General features: G+C 43.2%; 1 protein-coding gene across 8 annotated transcripts in view; it reads left to right on the top strand.

Annotated features, from left to right (window-relative positions):
- SMARCA4 (SWI/SNF related BAF chromatin remodeling complex subunit ATPase 4) overlaps positions 1-22,044 on the top strand; it is a 57,504-nt gene that overhangs the window by 17,525 nt on the left and 17,935 nt on the right. For 7 of the 8 annotated variants that reach the window (XM_084609818.1, XM_084609814.1, XM_084609821.1 and 4 more), the window contains exons 4-19: positions 1,306-1,438; positions 2,429-2,827; positions 3,443-3,541; positions 4,573-4,831; positions 5,414-5,540; positions 6,343-6,516; positions 6,875-7,048; positions 7,168-7,335; positions 8,575-8,625; positions 9,640-9,770; positions 10,421-10,478; positions 12,181-12,299; positions 15,820-15,970; positions 17,432-17,595; positions 20,405-20,471; positions 21,065-21,175. In XM_084609818.1, coding sequence (XP_084465944.1) covers positions 1,306-1,438; positions 2,429-2,827; positions 3,443-3,541; positions 4,573-4,831; positions 5,414-5,540; positions 6,343-6,516; positions 6,875-7,048; positions 7,168-7,335; positions 8,575-8,625; positions 9,640-9,770; positions 10,421-10,478; positions 12,181-12,299; positions 15,820-15,970; positions 17,432-17,595; positions 20,405-20,471; positions 21,065-21,175 — 2,385 coding nt within the window. The remainder of the gene's footprint in view (positions 1-1,305; positions 1,439-2,428; positions 2,828-3,442; positions 3,542-4,572; positions 4,832-5,413; positions 5,541-6,342; positions 6,517-6,874; positions 7,049-7,167; positions 7,336-8,574; positions 8,626-9,639; positions 9,771-10,420; positions 10,479-12,180; positions 12,300-15,819; positions 15,971-17,431; positions 17,596-20,404; positions 20,472-21,064; positions 21,176-22,044) is intronic. The other variant, XM_084609816.1, reaches the window with a different exon arrangement.

Below are 22,044 nucleotides of genomic sequence, written 5' to 3'. Positions count from 1 at the left end.
TTACTTTGTTTTTGATACCTTAGGGATATAAAATATGGTTTTGCTGGAAGACGTGGGTTTCAGATGTGTAGAACCCTGCAAATCTGCAGATATCCACAGACCATGTTTGTGGATCCAAATTTTGTATCTAGAGCCCTGAAAATCTGCGGATATCTGCTTTTATATCTGTGGATATCCGTGGGCCATGTCTGTGGATCGCATGCAGATCCAAATTTTGTATCCATGCAGGGCTCTACAGATGTGAACTGAAAAACTTTCTTTCTTCTAACTGAAGGGGCAGGGGATTTGAAACTTATATGTATACAAACTCATACTTGTATATTAGTATGAGTTTGTACACATATATTTGTTTGCATGTTCATTTAATTCAAATGCCTAATAAACTCATACAAGAATATATTAGGCATTTGAGTTAAATGAACATTAACAAAAGTAAACAAACCCTCCTCCTACCCCACAGTTTAAGTCTGATTAAAAATATTTTTCCGTGTTAGTTCTCAACTTTTGTGATGTCAGAATTCATGTAGTTCTGTGGCTATCCATAGAGTTCCAGGGTGGAAAAGACCTCAGTTTTTAATGCAATAAACACCCTTTCAGGCCCTCTTCATACAAAGTAAGAAAGCAAAGAAAAGGTCCAACCCCTAATTTTTTACCTGACTTGGTCACCGTTATCACACCCGGTACACACAGGATGTTTTAACAGTTGGTATACTGTGTTCAGGCATAACCTATTTTTCAGTTGCTGATATGTGGGCTGCAAAATAACAAGAAATTGGACTTGGATTTCAAGGAATAATGCATTTAGTCTCAGAGTTATACCTGAAATTCTTTCATGAGATACATACAGCGCCTCTCAGTCTCATGCCACTGTGAACAAATAATGCAAGATAATGTAATAACTAATGCCAATGGCAAATTTTACAGCCTATGAGGAAATTTCGCTAGATACCCTCCAGGCTTAATGTGATTTTGGACTAAAAAATATTTGTCCTTAAATATTTCTCGTGTGATTTTTTTTTTCTTTCACTTCATTGAGTGCTGTCTGTTTATATGGTATCCTGAGTGTAGCCAATAAATAGATCTTCCTTTTGAAGATTGATGTTGGTAGAATCTGGGTCAGCATGCTACAAATGGTGCATCATTCATGTACCTAGGACACTACTCATCTAAATACAAACTGTACCACACAATGCAGCAGCCTATTCTCTGCTTCCACTAGTCCTTTGCCTCTAGGAGTAGCTTAGCTTTTTCTTTGATAGTAATTATTTTTAAGCAGGTTTTGCGCTGTCCCTTTTTCCTTTGCAGCCAATGGATTCCATGCATGAGAAGGGAATATCTGATGATCCTCGGTACGGCCAGATGAAGGGGATGGGAATGAGGCCAGGTGGGCACACGGGAATGGGTCCTCCTCCAAGCCCAATGGATCAGCATTCTCAAGGTCTGTCTTTTTCCTGAGCGAGGGGCCTGGGCGAGATTTGCAAGCAAGTTTCTGAACAGGACACTGGGCCCCAGTCTAGTGTTCAGTTTCCTTGTTGATTACGGCTGCAGTGGGACTCCTCTTGGGAGAGTGCACTATTACAGTAGCAAGAGCAGAGAACAATATGGATACAAACTTCGAATTTTTGTGAAAGGCCACCTGTTCCTCTCCATATTCTTTCTTTCTACCACACTGAGGACAGTTGCTACACAAAAGGGCAGCTGGTGTCCTGGCATAGCCACTTACAGCACAAAGTTCCCACAAAGGATACCCAGCCATATCCTGTAATTTCCTCTGCTGCCACTGAGAGTGCTCCTGTGCTCCCTTTGTCATGGGCATGGCAGTGGTTCAAGAAACTCTGGGGAGAGGGTGGTTTTATGATGGAGAAAATAAATCTACAAGCAGGGAACAGATGGGCCATGCAGCAGGTAAGAGACTTACAGCCCTTCGCAGCCACCAGTATGTCTGTGAACCCTCCCTGGACAGATTCCTCTGTAAATCCTCAAACGGGATTATTTTTGTTCTTTGTTTTAAACCTTTAGTTCCAAACCGGTTTCAGAGTAACAGCCGTGTTGGTCTGTATTCGCAAAAAGAAAAGGAGTACTTGTGGCACCTTAGAGACTAACCAATTTATTTGAGCATAAGCTTTCATGAGCTACAGCTTACTTCATCGGATGCATCTGATGAAGTGAGCTGTAGCTCACGAAAGCTTATGCTCAGATAAATTGGTTAGCCTCTAAGGTGCCACAAGTCCTCCTTTTCTTTTTAGTTCCAAACAAGTTTTAGTGCAATTACTTTCATTGGGGACCCTGGCTTAAAGCAGTTGCAGCCTCCATCAAGAGTGATTAAATAGCCTTTTTTCCTATAGCATTTTTAAAATAAAACTAGCCTTTCTGTATTACTATGCGAAGTCTACAGTATGCTGTAATATAATTGCATCTCTCTTTCCAGGTTACCCTTCTCCGCTTGGCGGTTCTGAGCATGCCTCAAGCCCAGTTCCAGCTAACGGTCCGTCCTCTGGCTCTCAAATGTCCTCTGGTCCTGGAGGAGTCCCGTTAGATGGTACTGACCCACAAGCATTAGGACAACAAAATCGGGGCCCAACCCCTTTTAACCAGAACCAGCTGCATCAGTTAAGAGCTCAGATCATGGCCTATAAGATGCTTGCCAGAGGGCAGCCGTTACCTGACCATCTTCAGATGGCAGTGCAGGGAAAGAGACCAATGCCTGGAATGCAGCAGCAAATGCCGACGCTACCTCCACCCTCTGTATCTGGGACAGGACCAGTGCAAGGAGCAGGGCCTGGGCCTGGACCAGGACCAACACCTCCAAATTACAACAGACCTCATGGTAAGCGCCAGCTTTGTTCCTTCCTTAGTCTAAATTCAAGACTCTTCCATTTCAGTACAGATGCACATAGACTGATGCATGGGGGTAGCATACACTTTCTGTTTATCTGTTTGGTACCTTACATTAGCTTATGGAGGGATGTTTGTCTGTACAATGTGTCTGGTCGTGCGTGCACAAAGACTCCTTTGTCACTTTCAAGATCCTGCACCATTTTGCCCCCCACAATATCTTTGCTCTCATTCCCTTGCATTCCTCCTAGGCCCCTCTCCTAATTGCTTCATGTCTCCTTTCACACTGTTTTGTGTCTTTTCACAAACCCTTTCAAGCCTGCTGCTAAGCACCTCCCCCATATTGCACCTCCCTTGTGGGAAACATTCCATCCTTTATAGCTGTGTTGGTATCACCCACATGCAGTCATGTGTTTCAGTCTGTCTGAATTGGGACTCTAAACTCTTCAGGGAAAGCTTGGAAATGGCCACGTATGCTGACCATGCTCTCACTAATTAAGGAGCCTGGTTTTGTTCCTATTAACTACATGCAAGGAACAAGCAGATATATTAATAAACTGCAGAGAGAGTGTCTTACTGCTGTCTTTTTTTACTCTTCTTTGTGCAGGTATAGGAGGGCCTAACATGCCTCCTCCTGGACCCTCAGGAGTTCCCCCAGGAATGCCTGGGCAGCCCCCTGGTGCACCCCCAAAGCCCTGGCCTGAAGGTGAGAATAACTAGGGTTCTTTTAAACCGTTAATTACAACAAATTTCTCTGGCATTCCCTTCCCCAGAGCAGTGAAGGCAGCATGGGGATGTGCTACTCAGGCATGTGGAGGAAGGGCACACTGAAGTGAAAACTGAGTCAAAAGTTTTTTTTGGCATCTTCTTTTGTTCCCCCAGCACATGAGTTGTTGCAAATCCTAGAAGACCTTTATTTTGGTTTCTGCTACAGTGTGTCCCTGCCAACTGTGGAAGACCTTACAACGTTAGCTAAGCTCTTTTAAAACCCTCCACCTGGATTTTGTGATCCTGCAGACAGACCAGTTAATTCCAGTGCAGATTTTGAAGCCTCTAGAGTATTTTTTTGGCAGCCACTTGATGTCTTTGCTCAGGTGGTTAGACTCCAATGGGTGATCTTTCCAAAGAGCTGACTCAGGCATCTACATGCTTTTATTCTGCTTGAACTGTTGTACTATAGGGGACAGCTGTACAAAGCTGCGCAGTTCATCTTGTAGCTAGGCGGAAGGAATTGCATTTGGTTGATGTGAAATTTACAGCTTGCCAGATGATTGAGAGGAGGTGGGGGGATAAACAGTAGGACTGAACGACTTGTTCAGGAGTCAGCATGGGGTGAACATAGCAATGTCCTATGTTATAAAGTATGGAAAGTGAATACGGAACATATGCAGAAGCAGAATATTTTTTAACCGTTTTCTCTGAAGAGGTTTTTTTGCCCTTAGACCTTGTAGCTGGGCTGCATGTCAGCATTCCAGTGCTACTTAGCGCCAGAATGTTCAAACTTGGGTGCCTGAAGTTTGTCACCTAAATGAGTGTCCTGATTTCCAGAGGTGGTGAAGCCAATAGAAGCTTTGTGCCCACAGCTGCTCTGAAAATCAGGCCATTTACTTAGGTGCCTAACTGGAGTCACCCAGGTCTGAACGTTTTGGCCAGGGCCCACGGTCAAATTCTGACAGGTTTAAAGAGGTGTCGGGGGACATACAACCCAGTGTCACTCCCAGTTTGGTTTTTGAACAGGACCAATGGCAAATGCTGCAGCCCCCACTAGCACACCTCAGAAACTGATTCCTCCTCAGCCAACTGGCCGTCCTTCACCAGCACCCCCGGCGGTACCTCCTGCAGCATCTCCTGTAATGCCACCCCAAACTCAGTCACCCGGGCAGCCAGCCCAGCCTGCCCCCATGGTGCAGCTCCATCAGAAGCAGAATCGTATCACACCGATCCAGAAGCCAAGAGGACTTGACCCAGTGGAAATCCTTCAGGAGAGGGAATACAGGTAAAAGCCATGGCTTCTGTTGGAATTGTGAGATGCTGATATCAAGTGGCTGGCTGCCTCTCTCCTTTTATCCTCCTACTGGTGTCCTCAGTTCTCTTGAAGAATACAGTGACTTTCCTTATTTACCATTCTCCCCCTCAGCGCCCCCCCCCCCCCAAATCAAAATTCCCAGTTGACATGTGCTGTACAGACTAATCTAGGACTGAGAAGAACTGTGCATAAGTTCACTTCAGAGCCTGTCAGGGCAACTCCTGAGATCTTACACATGCCTGCCTCTGCTTCTCCCAGGGGCTGACATTTCCCTGGCACTTTGGTTATTGAGCCCAGGTCTCTTTCATGCCAGAGAGGACTGCTACTGCTATGCCCATGTATTAAATGATGTTTTAAGCCCTATGTTCCAAACAAAGATGGACATAGCTGCCAAGAACTTCCATCGTACTTGAGATACGGTGACTCAAGGACTGGACAAAACACAGATGTATTTGATAGTCTTTTCAGTTGAACAGTAAAAGGCTAAAAGTGCCCAGACTTACTCATTTTATTTGTCTTCATCTGCTACGAAATTGTGTCTTATCCCCACAGATTGCAGGCTCGCATTGCTCACAGAATTCAAGAACTAGAAAACCTGCCCGGGTCCTTGGCTGGTGACCTGAGAACCAAAGCTACCATTGAACTTAAAGCACTAAGACTGCTTAACTTCCAGAGACAGGTAGGTTGTGGAGTTTCAGCAGCTGGCTTTCCAGTGTGTGATGCCTGATTCAGAGCAGGAATTAGCCAATTACTGCAGATTTTGTAATGTAAGGCAAATGCCAGATACACAGGAATAAGATAATTAGTGTGCATTTGTGTCTGTCTGGCTTGGAATAAAACAAACTGAACTAAATACAAGAACCTCCAGGCCTGCCTTGTGTGTTAGCTGGTTACCTTGGAAGTGGTCCCTGGATACTGGACTAGATAGAGCATTGGTGCATCCCATTTCCTGCTCCACTGATCTGACCTGACAGAAGGAAAAGCTGCCTGATGAGATGGGCCATTGGGCCAATTTGATGTGGCAGTGGACTAGATGAACCGTTGCTGTGTGGTGCTCTGGCAGCATCTTTATTCTTATAAATCTCAATTCTGAGACTCCATGTGGAAGAGAATCTGATTTTTTTAAGTAGTTTTGCTTTTTTGTTTTTCCACTGAGGGTGCAATCCACCCTGTGCAGAGGATCAACACAAGGCTGATGCACCATGTATGTCGCACAAGGGCTTAAGATCTAGAATAGGCCTTTTGCTGGTGAATTTCACCCTTAGTGTAAATACGCAGTGTTATACTGCGACACTGCATATTTTTCCAGTTCCATACCATACATCTTCGACCTGAATCTTTTGCCCAAGGCATCTTCAGAATTGTATTTCAGCCTTTGATTGTATGAAGTTTGGCCTTTTTAATGCCATGCAAAACTTTGGCACTTTTAAAATGGCACACAGAGAGAAATTAATTTTTTTAAATGTGAATTTCTTGAAAAGCTGCGCCAGGAAGTCGTGGTGTGCATGAGACGAGACACGGCCCTGGAAACGGCGCTGAATGCCAAGGCATACAAACGCAGCAAGCGGCAGTCCCTGCGCGAGGCTCGCATCACAGAGAAACTGGAGAAACAACAGAAGATCGAGCAAGAACGGAAACGCAGACAAAAGCACCAGGTAAGTTGTTTCCTTCCTGTTACTTTATTTTGTTTGTTGTTGTTTAGGTTGGGATTTTCAAAGGAGGGTAAGGAATTTAAGATTTCTTTGGGAATTGGGCACCGAAGGACAATAACTCTCTTGTTTCTCTGTAGAGAGAGTTAGAATACGGAGGCCATTTAAATTGAGTCGTTACTGAGATGTTAAATATATTTGGGGCAAATTACAGTCAGAGGAAAAGATCTTTTTTTGTGGCTAAATCTATGCATCAAATGGCTTACAACATAAAGACATTGATTATTACAGTGCAGAACAACAGATGGCTAGTGTGTGTATCTTGACTTTTTATAGTCCAATTGCCTTCACTTTGTCCCTTCAGGAATACCTCAATAGCATTCTCCAGCATGCCAAGGATTTCAAAGAATACCATCGATCTGTCACGGGAAAAATTCAAAAGCTTACGAAAGCGGTGGCTACTTACCACGCTAACACTGAGCGTGAGCAGAAGAAAGAGAATGAGAGGATTGAGAAAGAGCGAATGCGCAGGTTGATGGTAAGGTTTCCCATGGGACTGTAAAACAGTTTACACGCGCGCACATGTTGTATAGAAGTTTTAGCTGGCTAAATTTCTACTCGGGGCTGAAAGGATACTACCCTTCCCTCTTCCTTTAGGCTGAGGATGAAGAAGGGTACCGTAAGCTTATTGATCAGAAGAAAGATAAGCGCTTGGCATATCTACTCCAGCAGACAGACGAGTATGTGGCCAACCTGACCGAGCTGGTGCGGCAACACAAGGCCGCACAGGTGGCAAAGGAGAAAAAGAAGAAAAAGAAAAAGAAGGTGACTTAACGATTAAGCCTGCTTGTTGCTAGGACTGTTAGCTCTGGCAGGAGCCAGGTCTGGAGTAAGACAGGGGTTTGGAAACTGCTGTCTCTACTGTCATGCCTTGTTTCCGAGTTGCACTAGCCCAGCCTTTGCGGTTCAGAACATCTATTGAGCAGAGACGGTCATTCGTGCTGACGGCTTGTTCATAGACAGCTGTGACTAGGGTGAGATGAGCAAGCTCACTTCTCTTGTAATCAAATGCCATGTTTGAACTTGGGACTCCAGAACTTAAAGCCTAATGCATCATCTAACCTGCCATACCAATAAGCAGTTTACCCTACTTGAGAATGCATCTCTAAAACCAGAGTCTTCATGCTGTTTTCCTTAATTTTTTAACAGAAGGCATCGTAAACTGCAATGTGATTTTTTTTTTTCTTCCATAGTAATATAGTGAAAGAAACTGAAGACTGGTCTGTTTTGCCAACTTAAATATAACTAATGGAAATTTACTAGAGAGAATTTACTACAAGTTTTCTAAAGCAGAAACTCATTTGGTGAGAGTCACTAGATCAGAAAACTTGCAGTAAATTTTCCTTAGTAAATTGCCATCCATTAAATGGAAGTTGGGAAAAACTGAGAGCAGTTTTTTTGGTTTCTTTTACTGAAAAAATGGAAGAAAACAGTGTTATGAGTACAAGGGAATAAGCTGGTAGAACTGATAACAGTTTTTAAGTGTTGTGGTTTTTTGGTTTGTTTGTTTTTGTTTTCTTGGCGATAGGGATTTCTTTTCCAGGATATTTAAAACGGGGTGTCTTGACTTTTAAAGAACTATTTTGATTTCCTTTTAATAGTAAGGTGTGCAGAATTTTCTTTACTAATAAGAGCTGGCTTTATATGCTACGGTAATGGGTGTTATACAAAAAAAAAAAAAAAAAAAAACCCCAAACAGAGAAAAGTAGCTAATCTTGGATGTAGTAATCAAAAGCATCAGTCCTAATATAACACTGCATGACTGTGATAAACCAGTATAAAATGTTAGCTCTTTTTGAAGGAGGATTTCTTGGCTAGAACTTTACAAATCTGCTCCAACCTGAGCCGCTTCTGCATTTAACTGTGTCCTCCCTTCCCACCCTCCTTTTGAGTTGGGATACTTGCATTATAAACATGCGATTCCAGTGCAGTGCTCATATTTTGGGTTTGATTTTTGTTCCCATTATTAAAGGGTTGCTATGAGTTGTATTCCCTTTCTTTCAGAAGGCAGAGAATGCAGAAGGGCAAACTCCTGCAATTGGACCAGATGGCGAAGTAAGCACAAGAAACTTGTTTCATGTGGTGCCAAGTAGGATAGAAAACGTTTGTTAGCCACACGTTGAAAGGATCAGTTATGATGACGAGATTTTTGGATTGAAAGAGAAACAGCACTGAAGTGTAGTGCAGTAGATGGCTAAATCAAGACTTCCTAAAATAGAACATATTCAACTTTGTAAAGAAATATTTGTCTGTCTTCTTACTGTCTGCACCCACAAGAATGGTTCTGGCAGCCTCTCTAACCTGTCATGTCACTGCTAATTTCGGCAGCAACTCCAGTGTGCTCACACTGGCTCCAATCCTGCAAACCCTTAGATATGTCACGTAGGAGAGGAAGGGTGTAGAGAGTAAACAAGCCTGGGATTGGGAGGCTGGAGTTAATTCCCAGTTCTTCCAGTTTTCCTGTGTGACCTTGGGTAAATGTGTCTGTAAAAGGGGGATGACTGTGCTTTCCTACCTACAGCAGTGCTGTGAGGATCAATATGTTAAAGATTGCGAGGTGATCAGATACTATTGGGATCAGGGCCATAAGAACCTAAGGGAGAGCCACCCATAACTTTAGGCATGTGAGAAGTCCCAGTGAACTCAGTGGGACAAAAATGCTGAAAGTTACACATAAACCTAAGAAGTTGCAAGATCACTTGTGACAAAGTAAGTACTGAGTGGCAAATTAATTTATAAGAGAAGCTGGAGATATTTCACATTACAATAATTCTTTTATTCATGCCTTCAAATGCTAAGCAGCACTTTTGTCACAGCTAGGTCAAGACAATGGTTTCCTGTTCCTTCTTTTTGGATTAGTGCAAACCAAAACTTTTAAAAACAAACCAAAAAAAGCTTTGATCTACTTATTCTTTGGGTAAAGCGGTGTTTTAAAACTTCAGTGGGTGCCTCTTAAATATTTCTGCAATAGCACTTAACTGGTTTTAATTAAAGCATTGGCTAATAGAGCACAGAGAAGCTTTAATTCCAGATGGAATACTGAAATTTACATATGTTGTGCTTTTTCAGCCTCTGGATGAGACCAGCCAAATGAGTGATCTCCCTGTGAAAGTGATCCATGTGGAAAGTGGTAAAATCCTTACCGGCACAGACGCTCCAAAAGCTGGACAGCTGGACACTTGGTTGGAAATGAACCCAGGGTAAGCCATCGCTAGTTCCCAGATTGCCATCTGGTGTCCTGCCAGAAGGATGACAGCCTCACATTTGCTGTAACGCATTCTGTGGCTTTGCTTATACATCCTGTTCCATGCTCTAACTGAAATGGGTCAAAAATTACACCAGTTCACAGTCTGGGATACTGGCCCTGATCCTGCAGTGATTGTGTGTCTCCAAGGTACCTCCCTCACAGAGATCATTGCAGGATTGGGGCCTGCAATGGTTCAATTCAGGCAAGAAAAGCCCAAAATATCAGCATAGGCCCAGCCTAACACCTTGAGAGTCCCAAAGGGTCGGAAGGAGTATGTTATACCATTAGAAAGCGAAGATTCCTTTAACCTTACTGCAGCGGTCAGGGCACTGTTAAAATTATGTGGGAAATACTGTTACAAAAGATGCTTAATTGGTGGCCCTCTACTTATGCACCCAGACCCAATAAATTTTTCTAAGCACGAGTCCTAAAACCTGGGATTAGAAAGGGAAAAAAATTAGACAAATTCCTGTGTTAAAAGTAGCAGTAATCTCACTCTAGTTTGAGTTCAAAGGCTTTTAGAGACCAAGCTAGTCGCATGTTTGTGCATTGCTCTGTCAGAATCAGAACTGATATTAAATATTAATATTTGTATTTAATTAGATATGAAGTAGCTCCCAGATCTGACAGTGAAGAAAGTGGGTCGGAGGAGGAGGAAGAGGTAAGTGGATGTGCCTTAAGTCATATTTTTTGGGTACTTTTGTATTTTAAAATAGAAAATAACCAGTAGACCTAAAAAAGTCATTAAACTGAATCCAGTATTTATTTTTCAAATATAGTTCAGTGTCGATTTTAGCTAAAATGAGTTCATTTAGAACAAATAAATATTGAAAGAACAAATGTGTGCAGTGTGAATCAAATAACCTCGTGCTGTCATATTTCCAACCCCTTTCCACTTAGTATCTCTTCCTCTGTCATGTCTTAACGAGGACACAACCCTGCAAGCTTTTACTTCTGATAGTAGCCTGACATTGCCATCATACGTCAATAAGGATTTAAAAACATAAGAACTGCCATAGTGGATCAGACCAATGGTCCATCTGGCCTGGTATCCTGTCTCCAACCATGGTCAGTACAAGAGCTTCAAGGGGAGTGTACGGAACAGGGCAATTTTGCAGAGATCCACCCCCTGTCCTACAGGATCCTGTACTGGGTCTGTAAGGCAGTGACTGTTTCTTATGAGTTCGTAAAGATTCATAAACAGTCTGAAGCTATGTACATTTTTAAAAGTAGTAGGTCCAAGATGCACCAAGAATCTTTGAGTGCTCTATAAGTTGGGGTGAAGGAGAGATAATATTTTGGGGATAGGGTAAATTTTTTTTTTTTTTTAATGAGGTTGGCAGTGACTAGTGGCTCAATCTCCCTGTCTTACTGTTCTGCACTTGTTGTGCGCTAGACTGTTATTCTGCACTGGCAGCTTAGGGGCAGAACACAATTTTGCCCACATAATGGAAGTTCTCACTCCTGTCAAAAAATGTATTTTTAAATCGCTTTGGGAAATGAGGTTGGGTTGTTAGAATATGTATGCGGGAGGTAGGGTGCATCTGTATGTCAGCTTTGAATGATCAGTGTTCTAGAGCTTACATGAAAAATGTTCAAACTTGGGTGCTTAAGGTTAGCTCCTACATCCATATTTAGGAAGGAGACAAAACAGGGATTTATGTAGGTACCTATATAAATGGTGTGATTTTTTTTCAAAGGTGCCACGCATCTACAAATCTCACTGAAGTCAAGGGGAAAAGCAAGTGCTCACCGGTTTTGAAAAGGGCTGCTTGTATTTAGGTGTCTAAATATGGGTGTGGGAGCCTCATGTTTGGCCTAAGGGTTTATTTCCACCCAATTGATCAAAGATTTTTTTTGCCATTTTCTAAAAGAAAATGACGCAAAAGGGCCACAAATATGATCACAAAGTACAATTGTGGTATCTAGATCTACAGGGAGATGCAAAGAGATTCTCTAGCTTTATGTGCATTTCCTGGTGATTCCTACTCATGGAGAGTCAATGCAAATATACATCTCGGATGCATTCCAACCAATCAACTGGCATGTATATTGTCCTTCATTTCCTCTGTGTGCTGAAGTCTCCTGCATCACCAGCTGGTGAACAAAGCTGCATGCTTTATAGCATCTCAGGAGCAGGAAGGAAGGAAAAAGAGGTGTCTCCAGAGTGGTGATTTTTTTTGTGTGTGTGTGCAAAGTCTGCAGCATGTATTTAAAGAGTTTGCTGCATGTTAAGTGGCTTATGCAGACTTGATCAGCCCCGCCTTGCTGTGAGGATACAGAACACTGCCCTCTCCCTCATACATAAGAAGGAGTGTATGTAACTTGATAGTCCCAGTGATGGAGCCTTCAATTTCTGGCAGGAGGAGGAAGAGGAACAGCCACAACCTGCTCAGCCTGCCCTGCCTGTGGAGGAAAAGAAGAAGATCCCAGATCCAGACAGTGACGATGTGTCAGAAGTCGATGCCAGGCACATTATTGAGTAAGCCCCCCTAGTCACTTGCTGTGTCAGTATTTTTAAATCCTGATGCCCGTTTTGTTTCCCCTTTGGGGGGGCAAAAACAACCCAGGATTAGCCTGGATTGATTTTCATTATTCTGGATCACTTTGTGGGAGGCATAATTGACAGGCACTAATAACTGGCAAGAGAAGACTTGCAAACTGCTGTTTCTCTTGTCCCAGCACAAAGGGCAGCGTTCCATTGTGAAGTCCGTCTTTCACCTGACTGGCACATGAAAATATTATACTTCACTGTGAAAGTTTTGCATGTCATTTACTGCTAGAATAGCTTTAATTTTAATCCCTATTGCCAGTCTCTTGTAACTCCCTCCCAGTGCTCCCTAAAAATTACACTGGGGGGCTCTGATTTGTTATGCTTGGTCTTTTTACCCAGAGATTAAGGCTGAGAGATTCAAATCCACTTAATAGATTTAGATGCAATGCCTGTTCATTTTAATGAGACTTATGTCTGATTCTCCTAGGAAGCTTTGAATATATTGGTCCAGGTTTTTTGAAAACAGAAGAGAAATTAACATGTTGGTTATCAAAGTGCAGAGGAAATTGGGCGCTGTTTTCTTAATTTAAAGTTTCATGCTTAGGTATCCTCCTCCTCAGAGGGGAATGCTGCCATAGCTACATTTGGAGAAGGGAAAAGGTATGCAGATGAAAATAGCGTGACAAACCATGGTTGCATACCTACAAACATCACTAGACACACAAGGGGATGAGGTCATATCTTTTATGGTTTGTGAAAGAGAGAAGCTTTAGAGGTCCTGAAGAAGAGCTCTGTGTAAGTTCACAGCAGAAGTTGTTCCAGTAAAAGATATCTCACCCCCCTTATCTCTCCAATATCCTGGGACCAACACAGCTACAAAAACTCTGCCTACAGACATCAGTCCTAGATTATAAAGCCAGCAGGGGCCACTGATCATCTAGTCTGACCTGCATAATGCTGGTCAAAGGACTGTCGTGAATTAAGTCCTGTTTGAACTAGAGCAGATCTCTTAGAAAATCAATCAGTGAGGCATGAACCGTTACCCTCTAGCTCCATAATCATAAGCCCCTATCACTCGAGCTACATAAGAACAGCCATACTGGGTCAGACCAAAGGTCCATCTAGCCCAGTATCCTGTCTTCTGACAGTGGCCAATACCCGACATCCCAGAAGGAATGAACAGAACAGGTAATCATCCAGTGATCCATCCCCTGTCGCCCATTCCCAGCTTCTGGCAAACTGAAGCAAGGGACACCATCCCTGCCCATCCTGGCCAACAGCCATTGATGGACCTTTCCTCCAGGAACATACCAGCTTCTTTTTTTTTTTTTTTTTTTTTGAATACTGTTATAGTCTTGGCCTTCACAACATCCCCGGCAAGGAGTTCCACAGGTTGACTGTGCGTTGTGTGAAGAAATACTTCCTTTTGTTTGTTTTTAAACCTCCTGCCTGTTCATTTCATTGGGTGATCCCTAGTTATTGTGTTATGAGAAGAAGTAAATAACACTTTATTTACTTTCTCCACACCAGCAGTGATTTTATAGATCTCTAGCATATCTTCCCTTAGTCGTCTCTTTTCCAAACTGAAAAGTCCCAGTTGTATTAATCTTTTCTCATATGGAGGTTGTTGTTCCATACCCCTAATAATTTTTGTTGCCCTTTTCTGAACCTTTTCCAATTCCAATATCTTTTTTGAGATCGGGTGACCACTTCTGCACGCAGTATTCAAGATGTGTGCATACCATGGATTTCTATAGAGGCAATATGATATTTTCTGTCTTACGATCTATTGCTTTCTTAATGATTCCCAAAATTCTGTTCCCTTTTTTGACTGCCGCTGCACACTGAGTGGATGTTTTCAAAGAACTATCCACAATGACACCAAGATCTTTCTTGGGTGGTAACAGATAATTTAGACCCCATCGTTTTATATGTATAGTTGGAATTATGTTTTCCAATGTGCGTTACTTGCATTTATCAACACTGAATTTTGTCTGCTATTTTGTTGTCCAGTCATCCAGTTCTGTGAGATCCCTTTGTAGCTCTTCAGTCTGCTTGGGACTTAACTATCTTGAGTAGTTTTGTATCATCTGCAAATTTTGCCACCTCACTGTTTACTCCTTTTTCCAGATCATTTATGGATATATTGAATAGGACTGGTCGCAATACAGACCCCTCGGGGACACCACTATTTACCTCTCTCCATTCTGAAAACTGACCATTTATTCCTACTCTTTGTTACTTATCTTTTAATCAGTTACCAGTCCCTGAGAGGACCTTCCCTCTTATCCCATGACAGGTTACTTTGCTAAAGAAAAATCTTCCAGCTGTCAATAAGCAGAGGGCTGTTACATTTTCTGGTGACCAGCCAGTCTAGAGAGACAGTCACCTGCATTAAGCCAAGGTATTACGTAGCATAATGTGGTGGTTTTTATAAACCACCCATGGGTGTGGATATAGCCGTATTGGCATAAATGCACCTATGTGAGCTGTTAGTTATTTTAAACTAAAGAAATGGAAGAAAAGAGGGTAATGCAGTGTTGACATTTTACATAACAAAAAGTCAGGGATTACAGAGTTTATGGTTCCCATGGTGGCAGACATTGCCCGAATAAAGATAAGTTATTGCCATGTATGGAAAAAAATGAATATTTCAAAGTGGGTCCAAGTTATGTTTCTCTCAGCAACTAAACTTAAAATTCTGGATACTTCTGTGTATGTAAAAACTGAACCTCACTGTGGAAGTAACCTAGTTTTTTGCTTTTAATATTTATAAGGACTTAGACATCCCATACTCACAGATCTTCTCTCTTGCACCATCCTAGTTTCCTTTCTGAGATGCCCAAAAAAAAAAAAGTTGTGGGGGCCTTAAATTGAACTTGGAAAGTATCATTTGGTTGTAGTGTTAAGCCTCTGATTTGGGCAGTTTCTGGTGCATCAGTTGAAAGAGGTTCTCGTCACACCAGGAAATGTTAAGCTGTTTGCAGAAGAAACTATAATAGACTAAGTATAACTGTGTGAGGAAATAGGTGAAGTGTGTTTTTTAATTTTTTTTTTTTTTTTTTGAAACCATAATTCCTTTAAAATACAAGCTGCTGGATGAAATGGCAATAAGAATTTACCATTCAGGTCAAGATTCTTGCTCTCTCAAAAGTGTACTGTGATTTGGATCTTCAAAAGTCATCAGGACTTGTGCTCCGAAGTCACTTAGGCGCTGCTGTAAATCCCATCCCACCTGGTTAGTTTCCAAGGAATTAAACGTGCAGGCATTATTTTTTTGCTCCCTGATTTTAGAGAGCATGAGGCAAAGGGAAAAGAAACAGGGATGAGAAGAGACTAAAATATTCTTTCAAAAGCAAAGAAGTTGATTGGCTCTTGGGAGAGACGAGCTCATGAAATCCAAGGATTCGTGGGGTTTCCCAGGAGATCTTCGGGCCCCGGGGAAGCCCGTCTCCCAGAGAAGGATTCTCTCCATATCTATTCAAAACACTTTTACTTTATTTTTTAGAAATGCTAAGCAAGATGTTGATGATGAGTATGGGGTCTCCCAAGCTCTGGCGAGGGGATTGCAATCTTACTACGCTGTGGCCCACGCGGTCACTGAACGAGTGGACAAACAGTCTACGCTCATGGTCAATGGCGTCCTCAAACAATACCAGGTGAGACACTGAGGGAGGAAGTACCCTGATTCAGGGTGATGGTGACTGAAATAGCTTATGCACACATACAGCATGTCTGATAAACCATAAGTATACTCAGCACTGGGGGGAGAACCTAGAAATTGCCAGACTGAATGAGACCCAAGGCCCATCTAGTCCAGTATCCTGTCTCTGACCAGCAGCTCAAAGGAAGGTTTTCCTAGAACTCTGCAATAACATATGTAGGATAATCAGCCCCCCATATTAGGTTTCATCCTGACCTCTAGTAGTCAGAGATTGGCTTAAACCCTGATGCCTGAGATGTAATGTCCCTTCCAAAAGGTTGTCATTATTTATTAGAAGTAAACTGCACACCTTGCTCTGCCTTATAGTCTAGATAAGGAACTGAGACATGTATTTGAACATAAAACCCTCCTGAGATTGTTCCAGGCAACTTGTTTCACTCTGCTTGGTGTTAAGCTCCTGTCCTGCTTCCCTCACCGCTCTAATCAGGTGGCACTTCTTTACCATGCTCAGTTATTTCAGCTGTATCTGCCAGCTGATTTATTAAAGTCCATTTGGGGTTAATAGGTCATTATTTCTTACCTTTTGAACTTGCTGAGCAAAATTCATTGCAAGTGCCTCCATAAGCAAATACACAATATAATAAAGCTGACAAGCAAGTTTTAAACATATGCGCGTCTACACACACATCTAAATTGCAAGTTTTAAACATGTGAACGTGTGTGTGTACATACACACACGCCCCCCCCCCCCCCCCCCCAAATTGCACCAAACAGGCTGAAGGTGACTGGATAATACTTGAATCGTGTAGTCTCTGGGGAACAAAGCGTGACTCAACGGACTTTATCTGGCATTTTTAGTTGTAGTTAGATAATTGTGCAGTACTTTGAAGATGCAAAGCTCTATGGAAGGACTAAATTTTTGTGCTTATCAGTAGGCTCTGGTGTAAGACCTTACTTATAATGTTGTGTATTGCACTTGTCAGTGAAATCCTGGGGATTAAAGATAGGAGCCTGTTGACTCACACCTCTTATCTCTCCCACACTGCAGGAGTGGAGGATTGTTCCCTTCAGTCCATGCAAACAACCAGAAAGTTGTTAAGGTTCTGAGAGATGCAGATGGGAATAAAATGATCCAAGCTTCTGGGGGTGAGGGGAGGTCTTTTATAAAATAACCAATTAGCCGGACTTGGCCTCTGTAGCTTAAAGCAAAGAGCATTAAAGGGAGCTTTCAGTGTGGTACACATGATCCAGAAGGGAGAGGAATAGATCAGTGCCAAAGAGCGCTTTGAGATAATTAACTCTAAAACAAGCGGTTTAATAATCTATGAATAATTAATCTACAATGTTACATAAGGTGAGTGGCTGCAAATCATTCACAAGGAAGTGTGGCTTTTTTCCTCTGAGATCCTGTTCAGTTTACATTCTGTGAATCATCCTCCATTATCTTTTTATTCAGATTAAAGGTTTGGAGTGGCTCGTCTCTTTGTACAATAATAATCTGAATGGTATCCTGGCGGATGAGATGGGTCTGGGCAAAACTATCCAGACCATCGCTTTAATCACATACCTCATGGAGCACAAGCGTATCAATGGACCCTTCCTCATTATCGTACCTCTCTCGTAAGTGTGGTGCTCGAACTAATGGTGGGTTACAGCACTGGGAAGTTTAGGAGATATTTTTAGTGAGCAATGTTAATTCTAGCTGTGCTGTGGAAGGTAGCAGGGTGTGATGTTAGAGCAGGGAGGAAGACGGAGTCAGGAATTATGGGTTCTGTTCCTCACTCTGCCACTGACTCACTCTCTGACCTTGGAATTCATTCAGCTGCCTTGCCTCAGTTTAATAATCTGCAAAATGAGTGTAGAGATACTTACTGTACAGGGGAGTTTGGGAGCTTTTGTAAAGTGCCTTGAGGTCCTTGGATAAAAGTGCCTGTAGGAAACCCAAATAATGCTGCAGTTGCCCTAAGGGAAGAAGCTGTTTCTCCACCCCACCCCCCCCCCGGTCATAGACTTTTGGCTCATAACCTATTAATTTAGTCCATTTTAACAGTACTTACGTTCTGAGATGATTTCTCATAATATTAATTTGAATAATCAGAAAAAGTTTAAGGGCACCTTCCCAACTCAGTAGGTCAGCTTAAATAAATAAATGAGCCAGTGTGAAGAATCAGAATTCAGGCATTGCTGTTTGTAGCAGAACTGTTCCTCTCTTTGTATTTTGGTATAACATATAGATCTTCGCCAATAAAATAAGACAGCACTCCCCTGTGCACACACGCGACTGGATTGTTATATTTTCAGTTCAGTCCCTAGTGCATGGAAGTGTTCTTCGAGCGATTGCCCATGCTGATGCCACTCTTGAGGCATGTGCGCCCAATACATGCCACGTCAGATTATTTTGTCCGGTAGCATCTGATGGGGCTGGGGCTGTACCCTGAGTGTCCTCACAGCCCTCCCACTCCAGGGCAGAAAAGCTGAGTGGCCAAAGCATCCTCTGTCCATCCTTGCTGCCTGTGGCAGCAATGTAGAACCCCTGCACCGTCTGCTTCCTCCACGCACTGTGCGACTGACTTAGCCTTGTATAAAATAGTACAGTGTTAATGTAGTTTGCTTTTTTTATGGTGTCCTGGGGTTCACTCACCCCTACTGGCTGTCCTGGGGATTAGCTCTGGCCAGGCATTGCGCCCTCCTCTGGTTTTGTCTCTCCTGTCATCCTGCGGACCCCTTTGTTCCAGGAATGGCAGCTCCTCTTCGTGACTTGACCCTCTGACCACTCTGTGGTTCCCCCTTCCAGGGTCTGTAACAATGTCTTTTTGGAACAAATCAGGAAGTCCAATGTTTTCTGCCTGGTCGGTGCCACATCCCTAGTGGCTGGTAGGGAAACCCAAGCCTGCCCTCTACTCTGGGTTCCAATTCAGGGGCCCTCCAGTTAGCAGCCAAGGCCTGCACTGTCCTACCATGATGCTTTACCCCTGAGCCTTCTCCTATCTTCCTGGCTTCCCCCTCTCTGCATTTGTCAGCCTCCCGACTGCCCTCTACAGTAGACCCTCAGAGTCAGGAGTGAAGATTAGTTCAGCATTACGAACAAACTTTATGGTTCTTTCAAAAGTTTACAACTGAACATTGACTTAGTACAGCTTTGAAACTTTACTATGCAGAAGAAAAATGCTGCTTTTGACCATCTTAATTTAAATGAAACAAGCACAGAAACCATTTTCTTATCTTGTGAAATCTTTTTTTAAACTTTCCTTTAATTTTTTTAGTTCTTTGTTTAACACAGCAGTGTACTGTGTTTGCTTCCCGCCGAATACTTCCAAACGAGGAGTGTGGCTGACTGGTCAGTTCGTAACTCTGAAGTTATACTGTATAGGCCCCACACACCTCCTTTCACCCAGGGAGAGACTGCAAACTCCTTCCATGCAGCCCACGGCTGCTGTCACCTCCTGGGCTTTATTCAGGTGCCTGCTCTTCCTGCCCTGCTGAGCTTTATTTAATCAGCTCCTGCTCCCTGGCTCGTCCAGTGCAGCCTGGGCAGGTAATTGGCCCATCTAGCCATCTTAACCCTTCCAGGCCCTGGGTGGGGCGGACACCCCATCACATATGGTCTTTGTCAGTGTAATATCGGTAAGTTTTAGTTAACCTAGACAAACAGAGAAACTTGTGGAGCAGCTACGGGAGCTTGAGCCACACATTTACAAGACGCTGTTCCTTAGCGGAGGCTTCCAGATTGGAAGCCAATTTTGGTGGGACTGTCCTGCAGTCACTACTTAAGTAAGACTCTGGTTATCCACCTCCAAGCGATAGACAACTGCTTGCACATCACAAGGTGTGGGATCTGCGTTGACAACCACTCGAAGAAGAAAGGACACTTACTTTCCTTGCGGTAATTGGTTCTTCCAAATATCTTGTTCACAACCTTCCCTCTTTCTCAGCTACTCCAGAGTTCTGTACTGGTGAAAGAACTGAGGGGCAGTTGGGCCCACGCTGCCCTTTATGCCCTCAGGCGAGGGGGAAGTGAGGTTACTTATGGTGCAGGCGTGGCCCCAACAGACACTGCTGAACAAAATCATTTGATCTCTCGTGCGTGGAGCACATGTGCACCAAGAGCGGAATCTATATGGGCAATGCATCTCCAAGAACCACATTTACTGTAAGGTAAATAACTGTTCTTTCTGGCAGAGAAGAGAGTACTGTGGTCACATCTCATGATTGTCACAGAGAATTGTTGGATTGTGGTTGAGTGTCTTGGATAATGGATTTTGCAGCAAGAGTTGCTAGCTGGGAATAAAGGGTACTGATTTCTGAAGAGCTGCTGGAGACTTTTATGGTTTTACAACCAGTGGGGGCTGCTTTGGGCTATAGAAGGTTTGGAGTCCATTATGCAAGGGTGGGTTTTACTGTTCTCTTTCTCTCCTCCCCTCTCGTCTAGAACATTGTCAAACTGGGCATATGAATTTGATAAATGGGCTCCTTCTGTGGTGAAGGTCTCCTACAAGGCAAGTAGTGGAGTTCGGTCATGCACTTCTCACTGTGAAACCTTTGGTTGAATATTTTGTAAGCAGCTTTTAGTACCTGTATAACTAACCCCGACAGAAATGCAGCCTTCCCTTTTATCCAAAAAATAAACCGCTGCTTCGGGACTCTTCTTCCCTGTGTTAGATTCACACTCTCACTCAAGCGTTCATATCGAACTGCCACGGCCTGTATAAACATTCAAGCTAGATTTGCTTCCCTCCTGCCAATCAGGAACATGAGATTTTTTTCACCCTGTTGCTAATAATCAGAGCTTGTCTACAGAGTGTGGCAATGTGTACTAGAGGGGGGTGAATTCTGCAATGTACTGCGTGCTGCAGACTGACTGGCCTGCGTAGATGCTGCTGGCATGCACTAAAAATGTGCAATAGGGAATTTTTAGAGCATGCCAGCAGGGTCTACACGGGCCGGTTGGTGTGCAGCATGTTGGTGCTCTTTAGAATTTGTACCTCTCTACTGGTGCATTGCTGCACCCTGTAGGACAAGCCCTCAGTAACGCCCCCTGCTGGCAGTTACATTGGTTTAATTTTTTTTTCTCCTATTCCTCCTTTCCCAGGGCTCTCCAGCAGCAAGACGGGCATTTGTACCTCAGCTTCGAAGTGGGAAGTTTAATGTCTTGCTTACAACCTACGAGTACATCATCAAAGATAAGCACATTCTTGCCAAGGTGAGTGTTTGTGTTTCCTATGGCTAACTGCACCTCTGACACCCTCGTGGCTGCCTTAAGGGCCACCCCACTTAGGGCTCAGGCTCCCAGCCATCACCTTTCTCAGGCCCTGCAGTTTTGTGTTCTCTGGGGTAATAACAGGGTTAAGGAGTGATCAGCCATCTCTCATAAAGCAAAGTGTTCTTCATTCAGAACAAAAGCATTACAGAGGAAACATACCTTACCAATAAACAGCTTAGATACACATGCCTAGCTTAGCAGGTGCTCACCCATCTTTCACATAGAAACCCTGGCAGATCTAAAGTACCTCAGATCGTCTCACGTGGCCTGTCTCAGTTCGGGGTTTGTGCATGTCAGTTACCCTCTTCCAAGGTCAAACTGTATCAAGTGACAGCCTCAAGTCTTTTGTCCTGTTAGACCTCCTGATCAAGTCAAGGCAGTCTATGCAGGTCCTCCCCAGAAGTGTGGGAGTGTGCAACTTCACAAGACTAGTTATCTGAGTTATTTCAGCGTTAGTTACCTCCCAGAAACGTCTCTTATCTTGTGATCTTTATCTGTATCTTGTGTCAGTGAACTACTAAATTAAGCTGCACTGATTAGGGGTTTGTGCCTGTTTAACTATATCCAGTTAAACTGGTGCATCTTTTCTCACCTAGACATGGCCTTAGCAGGGAGGTTTTAGCTTTTTCTTTTCCCTTACTACTCCACTTCTTGAGTAACTGAAATGTATTTGGCTATGGCCAGGAAGCTAAGAAATTACTGATGGTGGTACAGGGTGTGTGAGATGCTAGGAATAACTGGGTCTCTTCCTTAATCATTTCTCAACATTACCGCCCCTTCCCTTTTCTTTACATTCTCTCCCTTATTCC

This window comes from Lepidochelys olivacea, assembly GCF_965140295.1.
Source record: "Lepidochelys olivacea isolate rLepOli2 genome assembly, chromosome: 20".
Classification (NCBI taxonomy): domain Eukaryota; kingdom Metazoa; phylum Chordata; order Testudines; family Cheloniidae; genus Lepidochelys; species Lepidochelys olivacea.
Note: the sequence above shows the minus strand (reverse complement) of the source record. Positions and strands in the feature narration are given on the sequence as shown.